This window comes from Mizuhopecten yessoensis, unplaced genomic scaffold (assembly GCF_002113885.1).
Source record: "Mizuhopecten yessoensis strain PY_sf001 unplaced genomic scaffold, ASM211388v2 scaffold2929, whole genome shotgun sequence".
NCBI lineage: Eukaryota > Metazoa > Mollusca > Bivalvia > Pectinida > Pectinidae > Mizuhopecten > Mizuhopecten yessoensis.
The window spans coordinates 575,768-593,479 of NW_018404790.1; the positions used below are offsets into that span (position 1 = coordinate 575,768).

At 33.4% G+C, this 17,712-nt stretch overlaps 1 protein-coding gene across 2 annotated transcripts; it reads left to right on the forward strand.

The window, feature by feature from the left end:
* Positions 1–2,833: 2,833 nt before the first annotated feature.
* LOC110446690 (V-set and immunoglobulin domain-containing protein 10-like) lies at positions 2,834–17,451 on the forward strand. Of its 2 annotated transcripts, XR_002462491.1 has the most exons (5): positions 2,834–3,043; positions 12,051–12,135; positions 13,914–14,080; positions 14,619–15,425; positions 15,583–17,451. XR_002462491.1 is itself a non-coding variant. In XM_021491967.1 (4 exons), exons 1-4 carry the CDS (start codon positions 2,983–2,985, stop codon positions 14,792–14,794), a joined length of 489 nt encoding a protein of 162 aa, XP_021347642.1. In that variant the 5' UTR covers positions 2,834–2,982; the 3' UTR covers positions 14,795–17,451. The 2 variants fall into 2 exon arrangements, 1 of the variants encoding a protein (XP_021347642.1); XM_021491967.1 differs by having other exon boundaries at positions 14,619–17,451.
* Positions 17,452–17,712: the final 261 nt, after the last annotated feature.

Sequence of the window (17,712 nt, forward strand, 5' to 3'; positions counted from 1 at the left end):
GTCTTAAGTAACAAAAAAGGGCGAATTTCCCGTCAACTAGTGACGTATGCCAACGATATCGTCAAGGAAGTACATGTAGATGTTAACGCAGTCAAGGCAAATAAAGGGCTGATGATCCGTCAGACGTCTGTACGTAGGTTTGCAGAGAAAGACTGGGGTATAGGTTTACATGGTGAGATACAGGAAGATCGCAGTCAGGAATATATCAATGTCTTTTGTAATAACAAACGGGAAAACTTTACTATGAGAAACTATTGCGGTATCAGAGGAATACTAGCAGCAATATGAGGGAAAGGTTGATGTCTGCTGCATTATGACCAGAAACAAGAGTAAACCTATCAAGTTAGAAGTACACCAAAAGATGATTAGTTTAGAAGAACAAAATTATATATACCTACAAAGAATGACATACAAATAATAAAGAGCTAGTTTTGTACTGTAAGAGCCGAGGGATCGATTAGTGAAACATAATTTAGTTAAGGAAAACAGAGAGAGCACATCATAACTTTATCAAGGGGAGGAGAAAGTGGAGCGGCGAAATGGAAATGATTGCAGGAAATATGATTGGCGAAGACGCAGTGTTTCAGTCTTACTTAAAGAACTACTTGAACGAACACGTTTTCTTGACTTTCAATATGTCGCCGAGTTTTGCCATCAGACTAGGTCCTTTCCAAACCTTGCAAGGAACATGATACGAACCGCGAATTGCGGAGAATTTCGACAAACATTCTAAACGACTACTAGTGTGTCGGTTGAGCGATGTTTGGTGGAAAGTCACTCCAATCCACATTATCACAGGTAAGGATGGCATTTGTGTTGCATAAATGGAACAGGCGCGAAGCTTGACTGCCTTGGAATGTTGGTTACGCCCGAGCCTTCTCGATGTCCTTCATATGTCTTCCTTCAAGACAACCAATCACCGGTCTGTTTATAGTGGTAAGTCCTGCTATCTTCTCCTCTTACTTACAGGCTTCCGTAGAACCAATCTGATTAAAATCATATGTTACATCATACATGGCTTCGTTAACTTCGTACTACGCCTGAACATCTGAGTGTGCCGCGGTCAGGGTCACACGCTTCATATTGCTTTCCATGGCATTACCTAACTTTTGGTCTTAGTGTTAAAATTTCACGATCGCCCAATTGTGGATTGCGACGGTTTCTGGTCCAATTCCGGGACATATGAAAGTCCTTTAAGTGGCAGTTGTTAATCCCTGCTAAACGTTCAGCAGAGTTAACACTGACTTAAAAAAACATTCATTAACCTAAAACACAGACCACCAACCTAAAACACCAACCACTGACCTAAAACACAGATCACTGACCTAAAACACCAACCACTGACCTAAAACACCGACCACTGACCTAAACCTACGACCTCTGACCTAATACATGGACCACTGACATAAAACACTGACCTCTGACCTAAAACACCGACCACCGACCTAATACACAGACCACTGACCTAAACCTACGACCTCTGACCTAATACATGGACCACTGACCTAAAACACAGACCTCTGACCTAAAACACCAACCACTGACCTAAAACACAGACCACTGACCTAATATACAGACCACCGACCTAATACACAGACCACTTACCTTTTTTTTATATATATAATAGTGGTAAGTCATGCTACCTCCACTTCTTACTTAAAGGCTTCCGCGGAACCCTTGCAGACTCGGGGGTTTTTCTTCTGTGTCCTGTTCTAAAGTGTCATTGGAGATATCAAAATTGACCTACTGCACCCATTGCAACATTTATGATCTTGATATTTTCCCTCTAATTTTCTAACAACCTTTCTGTTTCCTATTGTTTTCCATGGCATTACCCCACTTTTGGTATTAGTGTTGAAAATTCGCGATCGCCCAAGTGTGGATTGCGACGGGTTGTCCCCATTCCGGGACATACGAACGTCCTAAAGTGGTAGTTGTTATTCCCTGCTTAACGTTCAGCAGAGTTAACACTGACTTAAAACAGCATTCATTAACCTAAAAACAGACCACCAACCTAAATCACCAACCACTGACCTAAAACACCGACCTCTGACCTAAAACACCATCCACTGACCTACAACACTGACCTCTGACCTAAAAACAGACCACCAACCTAAATCACCAACCACTGACCTAAAACACCGACCTCTGACCTAAAACACCATCCACTGACCTATAACACTGACCTCTGACCTAAAACACAGACCACCAACCTAAAACACCAACCACTGACCTAAAACACAGACCATCAACCTAAAACACCATTCATTAACCTAAAACACAGACCACCAACCTAAAACACCATCCACTGACCTACAACACTGACCTCTGACCTAATACACAGACCACTGACCTAAAACACCAACCACTGACCTAAAACACAGACCATCAACCTAAAACCCAGACCACTGACCTAAAACACAGACCATCAACCTAAAACACCATCCACTGACCTAAAACACCGACCTCCGACCTAATACACAGACCACTGACCTAAAACACCAACCTCTGACCTAAAATACAGACAATTGATCTAAAACACAAACCATTTATCCAACACACTCGGACCATCGACCTACTAAGTAATTCCACACGTGCAGTCTTAGCGAAAGCGAAAGAGAAAGTGACAATTATTAAAATCATCAGACAATTTTGATCATAATAAAATTTTATTAAAATTTAAAACAGAAATAGAAAACGTATGAAGAAATAGCCATGAAGTATTTAGAAATAACTTTGAGGTTATGACAATCACATTCATGCTGTACATCCGGGGTAACAGTAAACACTGTAATCAATTCACAACGGCGTTATCGCAATGTAGTCCCTCCCTCTACCTGTCAGATATATAACGTCATAGGTAAGGGTATTTGGAAATACTTGATGACCTGCGTGACATAAGTAGTGTCGTCGAATGTTTGGAACAGTATTACAGGAAAAACAGACGTTTTTTGTTGTTTTATTTAAGATCTACACAGAAAAATGAAGAGGATCAACGTTGCTAGTTTGATCCTATTTATCTTGGTATTGTTTCTAAGTTCAGGTAAGTTCATGTATTTTATCTATAGATAGACACTCTCTGGGACTCAGTGAAACTCGTCGACATGTTTTATCAATCTAGTATTATGACTTAGATACTATCAGACAAATACCTTTGCAACTAGTATGATTGTATGGTGTATTGAGCAGTAAAATGTACCGACCATAGTTGTATATTGACCAGTGTGACCTACTAACCATGCAGTGTCCAGTATTGACCAATAGTTGTATATTGACCAGTGTGACCTTCTAACCATGTAGTGTCCAGTATTGACCAATAGTTGTATATTGACCAGTGTGACCTACTAACCATGCAGTGTCCAGTATTGACCAATATGGTGAATCCCCTGTGTTTCTTACGAACAGTGTGGTGTATGACCCATGAGACCTACTGACCAGTGTGGTGTATGACCCATGAGACCTACTGACCAGTGTGGTGTATGACCAGTGTTACTTAATTACCAGTGTGGTGCATGACCCATGAGACCTACTGACCAGTGTGGTGTATGACCAGTGCTACTTAAATACCAGTGTGGTGTATGACCAGTGTTACTTAAATACCAGTGTGGTGCATGACCCATGAGACCTACTGACCAGTGTGGTGTATGGCTAGTGTGATTGAGTGACCAGTACAAGCTTAAATGACCAGTGTAAGGAACAAAATTGATGCAACAATTTGTTTCATTAAAGGTTTATGATTAACTCATCCACCCCTGAAGACATATTTGAACTATTCCAATTCAAAGGTTGGAATAGTTCATTATGAAAATTCAGGGGTGAATGAGTTAATGACAATATCACCCACGCATTGATTCTATGGACATTTCGTGAGTGTTATAAACAACGATGTTTTGATATATGAAGATACCAGGTATCATGCATATACAATTTACCTGGGAGTTACAAGACGTCAATGGCGAAATCGTGAGACGTCTAGCCATCGTGGTTCATAGAAAACTTGTTCTGTAAAGATTAAACATGTTAAATATTTAAACGAGTGAATGAAATGAAATGAAATGAACGAAGGCGGAAGCATGGGTTAATGGGTGTGGCATACCCATGTTTTAACGACACATACACGATCGTTGACGTTCTCTTGATCTGATCAAAATAATATCCTCATAATACAGTCACCTACCCGGGTTCCTGATGTCGGAGTCAGATAAGTGGCCGTTAACAGGTCGAGGTATATATAACCTCTACTTACCCATCAAACACTCGGTGTAACTAATTATATGTTCGTACCTTTATTTATTAATTAATGAAACAACATTTTTTTCTGATTCCAATATCGATTTATAATATTCCGAATAAACATATGTCCGATCGATGTTATGTCAAAATATTGACTTAAGGAGATAAGTCACAGATAGGTCATACGAGTCTATGATGAGCACATATTAAATCCTCTAATCGTATAGTGCAAAATAAACAATCGACACATGTGTAGTGTAAACTCAACATAGTAAACCCTACACACGTATAGTTTAAAGTAGACACACATGCACCAAATACAGTTTATCCCTTTTTACATACATGTAAATAGCATATCCATAAGTGTATGCAATATACAAAAACGTGTTCAGGGATGAGAATGACGGCATTAAGGACGAGAATTATTATTACGTTTTTTTCTAATTTTAACAACAGAAATATACACCCATGATCTGAAACTAAAAATTGAATTCACTAATAATACATGTATACACCATACAATGTTCCCATACACTGACCATTTACTATCTGATGTTAAAACGACCGTTTATTAGAATGAAATTGAAATATGTAATATTTGAAGAATCTTTAATGTAAACGATAACACATACCAGATACTCTCATATTTATGTTGTCTGTATCAATCGTCTACCTGGACATGTAAATATAATACAAAACAAACTTCTGAGATGATAAAGAAGATCAAAGTAGATAAGCAACATGGCTTAAAACGGGGCTACTCTGAAACACTGACAATTTTTATCTCAAAATCATTCCTATATGTAAGGTAAGTATTGTTACACAATACAAACCAACAGTGTTAACAATAAACCCATATTTCCCCGTATAAATATCTTGTCTAAAATGAACAGTATACACCCAGCAAACAAACTTGTTTAAACTATACACATACATTTATTAGACCCTCCAAATATATTACATTGTGTATCTCAAATACATGATATTACACTCTACAAACGATTTAACTAAAATAAACACATATTTACACCCTAACAATACCTGGTATAAAATAAACATATTTAATATTTGTCAAACGCAAAGCCTAAAATATATTCATATATATCGGTAGACCCAAACAAAAATCTGGACTAAAATAAAGACATGTAACACTCTACAATAATATATTGTCTGAAAGAATAACATACAACTCCCTACAAAAGTACAGTTTAAAAATCATAGATAATACACTTCAACCGGTAAGCATTGGAAACACTACATATAACACCCTACTCACGTCTAGACTGAACACCCACACATTCAACCTTACAAGCGGTTAGATTAAACATAAACCCACATACAGTACAGTCTGTCTATAAAATAAGCACATTTTACATCCTACAAACGTATTATATAACATAACCACGCATTTTAACCCTGCAAACGTTTTGTCTAGAATAAAACACCCGACAAATGTTATGTGAAAAATTAAGACATTTTACACTCTAAAAAAGGAAACAAATATAACATATAAAGATCACATTAACACTATAAAACATTGAGGCTAAAACACTTAGTCACCCTAATAACCTAACATACATCCTACTTACATATGGTCTATATATGTCACATATAACGCCTAGCAACCATTTAGTCTAAAACACTTAATCACCCTACTAACTTAAGGTCTAAAAATATCGCATATAACGCCCTTCAAACATTCAGTCTAAAACACATACACACCCTACAAAGATATGGCCAAAAATATCACATAATCACCATACAACATCTAGTCTACAACACATATATGTCACATATAACGCCTAACAACCATTTAGTCTAAAACACATACACACTCTAGTACTCTACTAACATATTAGGAATATCACATAACCACATACAACATTTAGTCTAAAACACATTTGTATACACACTAACATATCGTCTAAATATCACATAACACATATACACACTGCTAATATATGGTCTAAATATCACATAACACATATACACACTACTAACATATTGTCTAAATATCACATAACACATATACACACTACTAACATATGGTCTAAATATCACATTACACATATACACACTACTAACATCTGGTCTTAATATCACATAACACATATACACACTGCTAATATATGGTCTAAATATAACATAACACATATACACACTACTAACATATGGTCTAAATATCACATATCACATATACACACTACTAACATCTGGTCTAAATATCACATAACACATATACACACTGCTAATATATGGTCTAAATATCACATAACACATATACACGCTACTAACATATGGTCTAAATAACACATAACACATATACACACTACTAACATATGGACTAAATATCACATAACACATATACACACTACTACCATATGGTCTAAATAACACATAACACATATACACACTACTAACATATGGACTAAATATCACATAACACATATACACACTACTAACATCTGGTCTAAATATCACATAACACATATACACACTACTAACATATGGACTAAATATCACATAACACATATACACACTACTAAAATATGGTCTTAATATCACATAACACATATACACACTACTAACATATGGACTAAATATCACATAACACATATACACACTACTACCATATGGTCTAAATAACACATAACACATATACACACTACTAACATATGGTCTTACTATCACATAACACATATACACACTACTAACATCTGGTATTAATATCACATAACACATATACACACTACTAACATATGGACTAAATATCACATAACACATATACACACTACTAACATCTGGTATTAATATCACATAACACATATACACACTACTAACATATGGTCTAAATATCACATTACACATATACACACTACTAACATCTGGTCTTAATATCACATAACACATATGCACACTACTAACATATGGTCTTAATATCACATAACACATATACACACTGCTAATATATGGTCTAAATATAACATAACACATATACACACTACTAACATATGGTCTAAATATCACATTACACATATACACACTACTAACATCTGGTCTTAATATCACATAACACATATACACACTGCTAATATATGGTCTAAATATAACATAACACATATACACACTACTAACATATGGTCTAAATATCGCATAACACATATACACACTACTAACATATGGTCTTACTATCACATAACACATATACACACTACTAACATCTGGTCTAAATATCACATAACACATATACACACTGCTAATATATGGTCTAAATATAACATAACACATATACACACTACTAACATATGGTCTTAATATCACATACCACATATACACACTGCTAATATATGGTCTAAATATCACATAACACATATACACGCTACTAACATATGGTCTAAATATCACATAACACATATACACGCTACTAACATATGGTCTAAATAACACATAACACATATACACACTACTAACATATGGTCTAAATATCACATAACACATATACACGCTACTAACATATGGAAAACAAACAAAAAGTAAAACAGATGAGGCAATTTTTAGAGTCGATATTCCGGTAAAGTATAGATTTTCCTTCCTTAGGAATGCAAGTATTCATATCACGGCACTGTGAAATTAAATTGACCATCTACATACGCCTTATTTAAATATATATATAAAATAAATCTGCATATTTGCCCCGAAACAAAACTATAATATTGAACAGTGAATCTACCAATACGAGTTTAAAATCATTCATTCTTTCATACGTATATTTCATTAATTCCAATAACGATAATATCTATTTTGATTAAATTGATATATTAAAATACATCAACAATTCCTTCTTTAAATATTCAAATATTGAAAGTATTTTTATATTTATAAATTCATTTATATGCCAAAAATTCTGCTTTATTGATTTGGGATTGCCATATTGTCCTAAAATTTAGATAAAACCGAATTCATGTACTTTGAATGATGTTGTTTTTCATGTGTAATTTGGATTAGTTTAAGAAGGAATGTCTGGGGAAATAAAAAAAAAAAGAGTACACATACTATTGTACCTAGCAATTTAGACTTATATACATAAACACAAAAACATAAACAGTGTACAAATTATGTATTCATAAATACATCATACACACACTCGAAATGACAAATATATTACTTGAGTCATACATATATACCACACATAATTGTACACACATACACTCGTACCCATACACACACATCCTCGCATGCCTGACAGCATATAGATATTGCAAACATTCTTTATATTAAGACATTACTATGTGGATACATCCATCCTTTCTATTACAATGAATACTTATATATTTACCATGCCATTTGGGTCTACACATACACATAAACCAATGAACATACTTATCAACATATTTACAATAATGACTGATAATGACTTTTAAAATAACTCTTTTGGGAAAGTTTATATATGTTAACCAGTGACAATATAATATTTTTATACTATGTTTTGTGATATGGACTTAGAGGCTTTCAGCCTGCGTCCATTAATTTTCAATTAAATTCAATTAAATTTAACATAGCATATACACAAGACATATATAATACATACATGTACGCCTGTTATTTACTTGAATACCAAAACTCTTTCTTCATGTTTTAATTAATTCTTTACGGGTTGTAAGTTTACCCGGATATGCAGTTGATATTAAAAGCTTTTTTCTTAAATATTAAGGGGAGACCACTTTTGGTTAAACTTGTTCATTGTGTTATTCAAAGTAGACATCTTTTTTTCAATCTGTTGTTGTTGAATAATGCGTCTTTTTCCACCATTGAAAGACGGTTCAATATTTTTGAATCGACATGTATAGATATAATATTTAATTATCAGTATGAGATAGTTTATGATAGGTGGACCCTTTTCACAAAAAAATAACACATCCTTGATATTCATATGATCAATAATGATAATATTATTATTCAAGTCATTCACCCAAGCTATTAAATCATTCCATATATTATTTATTTTCACACAGTTAAAAAATAAGTGTTCAATTGATTCTGGTGCATCTCTACAAAAAGTACATAGATCCTCATCCTTAACATTAATTTGGTAAAGAAAACTGTTTGTTGTTAATATTCTATGAAGAATCTTAAATTGTAGATTTTGAAGTTTTGTGTCAATTGTCACCAGAAAGCTTGTTAAATAAATGTTCTCCCAACCTATATCATCATTTAAATTTGTATTTAACTTTCTATTCCATTTTTCCTGCCTTTCAACTGGATAATGTTTGTAGTTAGCAACAATCGCTTTATAAACATATCTAAGATCTTTTGCTTGAAGAAGTCTTCTTAAAAATTGCTTTTTTTCTGATTGATTGTTGATCAATGGTTGTTGTCGTATTATGTTTAAGTTTTCTCTTGGAATGTGGTCTATTACTGCAAAATATTGTAAAAAAATAATTTTCTCACATCTAGTCATAATATCATTGAATGACAAAAACTGATAATTATTGTCCAACAAGTCCTTAACTGTCTTCACCCCATTCCGTTCATATTCAATAAATTGTTTGAAACTAGGAACTGGTATGTAATTCAAAAGATCATCACCAAGAAAACTTGATACTTCATTATTATCATCTTTATATTCTTTCCATGCTAAAATAACATCTTTCCAGAAAACATTAGTTATATTTTTCGATATTTCCTCCAGTTTTGATTTTTTTCAGATTCCATAATCTCTCCCCTCCAAATTTACTAAAATTATATTTTGCTAAACTTTGCCAGTCCCCATTTCCATCATATAGCCTTTTCACCCACTTCATTTTCAGTTATTTCATAAAACTTTCAATGTGTATCATCTTTAAACCTCCTTCTCCATATTCAAGAATCATTGTATCGCGTTTGATTTTGTCAGGTTTGTACCCACATATAAATCTATAAAAAAATGTGTTAATTTCGCTTATCCATTTTTTATCTGGATTTGGCAGTGAATACAGTAGATGTGTCAACTGTGATCTTACCTAAAAGAGTAGGATTTCTTTTAGACCACATTCCAATTTATTTTCCTTCTTTGAGTAGTTTTGTTTCAGTTTCCGTTTCGTCGATAAGGTGTTATTTCCTGTTTTCGGCTTTTGATGTGTTTCTATTCTAGGTTCTAGCACTCTTTATTCCTGGTCCTTGTCCTTTGTTCAATACTGAATAACCAATAGTTTCTCCCCTTAAGTAAATTATATGGTCGCCCTTAAGAAGGAGTCACTTATTATTAAATATTAATAATTCCTTGTTATCTACGTAAGAATTTCCTGAATATCTTTCAAAAAAATATTGCTAAATAGTTTAATCTTGCCTATTTCCTGTTTTGGCCATATAAAATGTAAATAAATATTCCTTGTTCCCGTCACCATTCATTAAGCAATATATAAAAAGTTGTTTATGTTTGTTATGATATAAGATAGCACATTTTAGTTTATAAGCACCTGTTTCTGTTTCCTATCCATTAATATTTGTATTACATACTGTATATGATTAGAAACAAAGTTTAAACTAAGAATATAGGTACGCCCCTATATTTGCTCAATAAGATCAAAAGTATTTATAATATGTATGAATTAACCCGATTTATTTCATTCTATTTATTGATATGACATTTTTGGTATTCTTGGTATATTTTTATGGTATATATTACACCAGACAGACAGACAGATTCTGTATTTCCTCCACATAGAGATTACATGTCTTACATGAATAGAGTGTTACAATAATTAGCTCGTTTGAATTATAGAAAACATAGTATATAAATGTCATATTGCTATGTTATCAACAATGCAGATTATTTACATACTATATTATTTCATTCTATTTATTGATATGGCATTTTTGGTATTCTTGGTATATTTGTATGGTACATTACACCTACCGCATAATAATTATAGAGACATTCTAGCATGAATCGTATGGAATAGAAGGTTGTTGGTAAAATATTTGGTCCGTACCCTGTCATTAAAATGAGGTTGTCATCGAACGATGCTAGGTGAATATTCATAAACAAAACATTTCAAGTTGAGGCCTTTTTCTTGGACGAAGATGTCAATCAAATTATTTTTTATTTGAATGGCTACACCTGTGCCATTTGACACGCATGAATTAATCAAGACTTCCGTTATGAATCTTTTCTACCTTCTCCTTATTACTTATTCATTACAGTAATACTGGTTTTGATGTTCATGACTTCCTTCAGGAGTCACAGATGAATGCTCTCCACACTCTTTCATTGACGAATGCTTTGATACTAATGAATGCCTATGTTGTTTATGAGTGATGCTTAATTTCAAATTGGACTTCTTAGTCACCTAAGTTTCTCGTAGCCTTGGTGGCCACATCTATTTCTATTGGGTGGTGATACGGTTCATTCAAGTAACCAGTGTATTTTAACTGACTTAAGTAAACTGCAGGGTCAGTATTCATGAAACCGTTCTCATGCTCAAATTTTGTGTTCAAGTCAAATTTCTTGTTCCGGTGATAAATTGATTAAATATTCTCTTTTTGTCAACATTTTGGAACATTTTATGGAGAGACGTCAAGTCACATTCTATTTGAAATGTTAACATTTGTCTATATGGCTGTGTCACATGATTTAAGCATGTAACAAGAAAATTGGTATGAGCACAAAATCCAAGCTAGAGTATGAGAACGGATTCGTGAATACGGGCTCAGGAAAATGCGTTATTGTCAAACAAAGCTTCTGCTGTGAAGAAATAAATATTGAACGATAGTTATCTATTCTTCACTAAGTTGAAAGGGACAAATACATAATCATGTAAATTGCTTTTAATTTTCAGTGACAGAAGCTGTCCGAATACGTACCCGTTACTACACAACATACTACTACCGTTACTATTACTATGGATATACCACAAGTACCGTGTAAGTATACCACTTTACCACTCAATGATAAAGTTATATAATTTTGGATATACCACAAGTATCGTGTAAGTATACCACTTTACCACTTTATGATAAAGTTATATAACTTTGGATATACCACATATACCATGTAAGTATACAACTTTACCACTTAATGATAAAGTTATATAACTTTGTATATACCACAAATACCGTGTAAGTATACCACTTTACCACTTAATGATAACGTTATATAATTTTGGATATACCACAAGTATCGTGTAAGTATACCACTTTACCACTTAATGATATAGTTATATAACTTTGGATATACCACAAATACTATGTCAGTATACCACTTTACCACTTAATGATAAGGTTATATAACTTTGGATATACCACAAATACCATGTAAGTATATCACTTTACCACTAAATGATAAGGTTATATAACTTTGGATATACCACAAATACTATGTAAGTATATCACTTTACCACTTAATGATAACGTTATATAACTTTGGATATACCATAAATACCATATAAGTATATCACTTTACCACTTAATGATAAAGTTATATACCTTTGGATATACCACAAATACCATGTAAGTATACCACTTTACCACTTAATGATATAGTTATATAACTTTGGATATACCACATATACCATGTAAGTATACCACTTTACCACTTAATGATAAGGTTATATAACATTGGATATACCACAAATACCATGTAAGTATACCAATTTACCACTTAATGATATAGTTATATAACTTTGGATATACCACATATACCATGTAAGTATTCCACTTTACCACTTAATGATAACGTTATATAACTTTGGATATACCACAAATACCATGTAAGTATACCACTTTACCACTTAATGATGCCGGTACTACATGTACTGATTATGGTCATTTCTACATCCCCTACTACCGCTACCATAACGATATTACCACTACTCTACATGTTGCTTTTGTTTTTAATAGTGGTCATACCGCACATACAATTTACGTGTGCTTATGTAAGCTTACCACTACACAATGTATGCCGATCCAAGGAAGTATTCCCCCATTCTATCCATACTCCGAAGTACTTTTAGAACTTACCTAAATGTCCAAAGTATGGCAATACCACATGTACAATGTAAGGATTAAACTTTCACGATATTAGTTATGTTGGCATGTATACTGCCAGTATACCCATCTTAAGTACGGCCATGGAAGTTTATTACAGTTTAAACATTGTGCTTTCTCCTGAGTAATATGTGCTTAAGATACTGCTCAATGGAGTAAACAACGTTTGTCTAGTGGCTCTGTTGCTGATCTGCTTCAAGAACTGCACTAGGACTGTGATAGAAAGAAAAGAGCTTAATATTAAATATACAAAACATTTTTTGTATATGTGTAGCTCTCAAAAGCATGGAAATGCTACAAATGTGGAGCACAGCTATAAGTTAGTTACTGTTACAACTAATATAAGTACAACACAAGGGTTTTATAACATTACAATAGGCGTTGGCACAAAGCAGAAATTATTGTTTTAATGAAATACTGGTGTAATTTGGTAAAGTATGAGGACAGGTGAAGGTAAAACGTAATCATCCAAGATTGTAGCACGAAATCACAAACAGTAACTAAAGTGATACAAGAAACCTTCGTGTTGTTTGCTATTACCTCGTTTTCAGTATTTTCTTGTTCCTGATGTAAACGTCATTTAGACTACGAAGATTTGTAGCGTTAACGCGTTTATCATTGTTGGGTTTCCAAGTGAAAAAGTCTTGTAATTGCAGTTCCGCCGGAGTGATAGCAGGCATTGTGATTGGTTGCTTGGTGGGCGTTGCCGTATTGGTGGGCGCCATAATTCTTTGCTGTGTTTGTTGCTGTGGTCGAGGAAGGGGCAGGCCACAAGGGGGACAGGTCATACAAACGCAGAGCGGCACCACAGTATCCACCGTCGGTAAGTAAAACACTTCCACAGTATCCTAAAAACAAATAAGGTTCATACCTCTCACATCTTCCGGTATTGGGTCGAGGCTCATTGTTGTTTTACTTTTTAAAATCAGCAAACTTCCCTTCGTCTTTCTTTCCTTAATTCAGTATATATGTTGCACGAAATAGCTTCGAACTATTACATCAGAATCATTTTGTCAAATAAGTGTAAGTAAGATATTTTATATAGACATAATGCCATGTGGGTTTCTCCCTGATGATTGCTTTATAAATATGTCAACTGTGTTTATGTATATGATTAAAATGTCTTCATGTAAGTTGCTTTCATATGTTTGACCCTTCATTTCTGTTGCAATATATATATATAAAAAAGAAGATAATTATGTTGTTTTATATATTATTTTTTACTTTGGGATGTTATCAAAATCGATTTTAAATCATTTTTTTTTTTACAAAGTATCGATTGTTGGGTGGCAAACGGATTCTAACAGTCCCAATCATATATATATAGCTTAAATATTTATATCGCTGGTTCTCTCTTTCAGCTAGTAACGTGGCCTACTATCCAACTGCACCAGGAAGTGTGTTACATCCGCCACCGGTCAATCATGAGTACTCTGCCCCTCCACCCTCTTATAATCAGGTGACTTCTGATCATGAGGGCAGCGTGAACTTGGGGTTCGAGGACAACAAACAAACAGTGTACCACCCGCCAAGTTAGATAGAATATGCTGACATATACTAGTATAGTGTATGGTAGATGGTACACATGTACACAAATTAATGAAATTGATAAACTGGGTGATAGGAGCCTTATTTTGTGTAAATTCGAGAAATCGACAACGGAAAGAGAACATCTGGAAATATGTATTAGCAAAATACGTAGTCATAATCGCTGCTGAGCCAGATATTAACTTAAAAAAAAAAAAAAAAAAATATATATATATATATATATATCAACTTTATTTTTTCTATTTTTTACTATTGGCTTTAATATGATAATTAAAAATGAGTATGTCTATTGGAGAATGCTTCCAATATCTCTGTACATGACCGACAACTTGAATGTTTGGGTGTTTACATGTTGTAACATGTGTATATAATCTGATTTGAATATATATTACTTTAGTCCATTACATAAAACATGATATTATTCGATTTACCTTTACGAATCATTGCTCAGTTTTTTGGTTTTATTAATCCTGGTAGTCTCAAGAACAAAAACTTATTTTCTAATTGGTGATAAACCAATACCTTCTTTGCTTTAAACATTCAGTTCAAAACGTGTCTATTTATAGCTTTCAAATGGAATAAAAAGGAATGATAGTTTTTTCCTGAGCATAGTAAAAAATGTATTGTGAAAATATTGAGATCGACATAGTAAAAGCCGAAAATAAGCCTAGATATTTCCTTTAAAACACTATCACTACAACCATTGTATTTACTGTCAATACAATGTAATTATCACATACCAACATATGGCGGGAGAAGTGCTTTACAGCAAAAAAGCGTTTTTGAATTTGCAAATTTAAAATATTGCATGCCAAAAAGATCGATTTTTGTTTACCAATATATTGGTTGAACAATTCGTATGCAAATTTCAAATTGTGACGTACAACCAACGACCCACGCTATACCGGGCCTTTGTTTTTGTTTTTATGATTAGCACATGAAGGATGTTTCATGTATGGCTAGTGTGAATAATTACTGGTATGTATGCAATATATTGTTGATAAGTAAACAGTCGTGATTTCTTTAAAAAAAACCGGACCAATCGTTGTGCTGTATTGGAACGAACTACTACCAGTTTAACAAAAATGAACCAGTTTTTGCAGAGAGGTTCCAGTTTAATTTGTACTTTCCAATGATCTTTTCTTTGCCCATTTTTAAGCGCCAAATGACAGAAACTTGTATTTTTATTATCTGGTTGGTTCATCCACAAACACGTCCGCTACCAACCCATATATTGAATTCCAATAATATTTACCTCTTCACTTATCTTGCATATATGATAGAGATGTATATATGTCACAATCGAAAGCTACTTATGTATCTATAATTGTTGTATGCCAATAGCAGAGAGGATTTAGATAGGCCTGCCTGCGATGTCTTCCTTGTTTGCAGGTAACCTATGTGTTGGGACATAGAAAGCAAGCCTAGATGAGACCTTGATTTTGATATATTTAATATATTATGTTCATATCTTTTAATCTCATTCTTAATTGTCAAACTTATGATTGCACATGTAAATTTCCAATTTATAATAGTTGGGGATAATTTAGAATTTATTTCATTTTTGAATCTGAATACTGACTATTCGCATGTTATTCAGAACTTACCAATTAAATTGTGTGCTTACTTTAAATAATGGTTTTGGTTATATCAACTATATGCGTGTATAATAGTGCAGATATTTCTTGCCTGACTGTTAGACACTTGGTGTGTACTGTATATGAACTGTAAGCGCGTTAGAGTTAGTTCATTCAATATACAGGGTCCTACGTACATTTGTATATAGATGTCTCATTATTGCATGTCACAACAAATGACTAAATAATGATGAATTATTTTTACGAACAGAAAGTTTACAAGTTTTATTGATTTGGAGCATTCTTTTAATAAGACGTTTTTGTTTTGGAATTTGATATTATAACATATAAAACGTCAATTTAAGTTGATTATGTTTTAAAGTGATATAATTTTAGGCATCTTCCAAGATTTACATTCTCGAAAAAAACACATATTTTCCCTGCACCGCTGGAGTATGTCATGATAAAATCGAATTCCCTGTACGTGCCACCTTGCAGTAAACCAATATAATCCTTTGATATACATCGCGCGGCAGCAAAACGGTAAAATTGACCAAATGGCTCCAATTGCAGGATTAAGCAATCTAAGCCAACCTCCAACTCTTGGTTGAAAAACATTGGGAGCGATTTCCCAGAAGGAGACAGAAAGGCCAATAGTGGTTTTTTTTGTTTTGTATTTTAATTTATTTGAATAAAAGCTTACCTCATGCCTTCAATTTTATCATGACATATTCCATGGGTGGAGACAATATATGTGCATCAAGAGAGGAAAGCTTATACATGTATATCGATAATGAAATAAGACAATATTGTCCTCTTCACAAGAGTCTTATCATATCTGAAACAAGTTGGAGGTCTGAAAACTCCAAGGAATCAGTGAAAACTCCGGGCATGTGTAAGTGCAGTGTATTCTCAAGTGTCATACAAACAAAGTCATAGATCAAAACTCACTTACTACTGTTTTTTGTATTAAATTGTTTTGTAAAAACGAGAAAGAGAAGACCCTCGGTCATAATAAAAAAGAAAGTCATTAAGTGACAGAATAGTGGAATAAAATGAATATTTTGTACGTATTTTTTTCTTTTTCTTGAAACCTTTAATATGTCGTTTTAACAACATCTAAAGCACCGTTTGTATGTTTTCATCAGTAATCATCTAAGGAACAATGTCGTGGTGTTATTCTCATCACATTCAGTACAAAATGTTTGCGTTTTAATCACATTTAGTACAAAATGTTGGCGTTTAAATCACATTTAGTACAATTTAGCATAACGACAGATAATAATTTGTGAACCGATTTGAGACGACCTACGAACTAGGTTATGATAAA

Bases quoted from the DNA above. Each gene is read 5' to 3' on its own strand.
- LOC110446690 (XM_021491967.1), top strand. From the start codon at position 2,983: ATGAAGAGGATCAACGTTGCTAGTTTGATCCTATTTATCTTGGTATTG. The intron at 3,044-12,050 runs GTAAGTTCATGT...TTTAATTTTCAG, and splicing joins GGTATTGTTTCTAAGTTCAG to TGACAGAAGCTGTCCGAATA. The intron at 14,081-14,618 runs GTAAGTAAAACA...TCTCTCTTTCAG, and splicing joins CACCACAGTATCCACCGTCG to CTAGTAACGTGGCCTACTAT.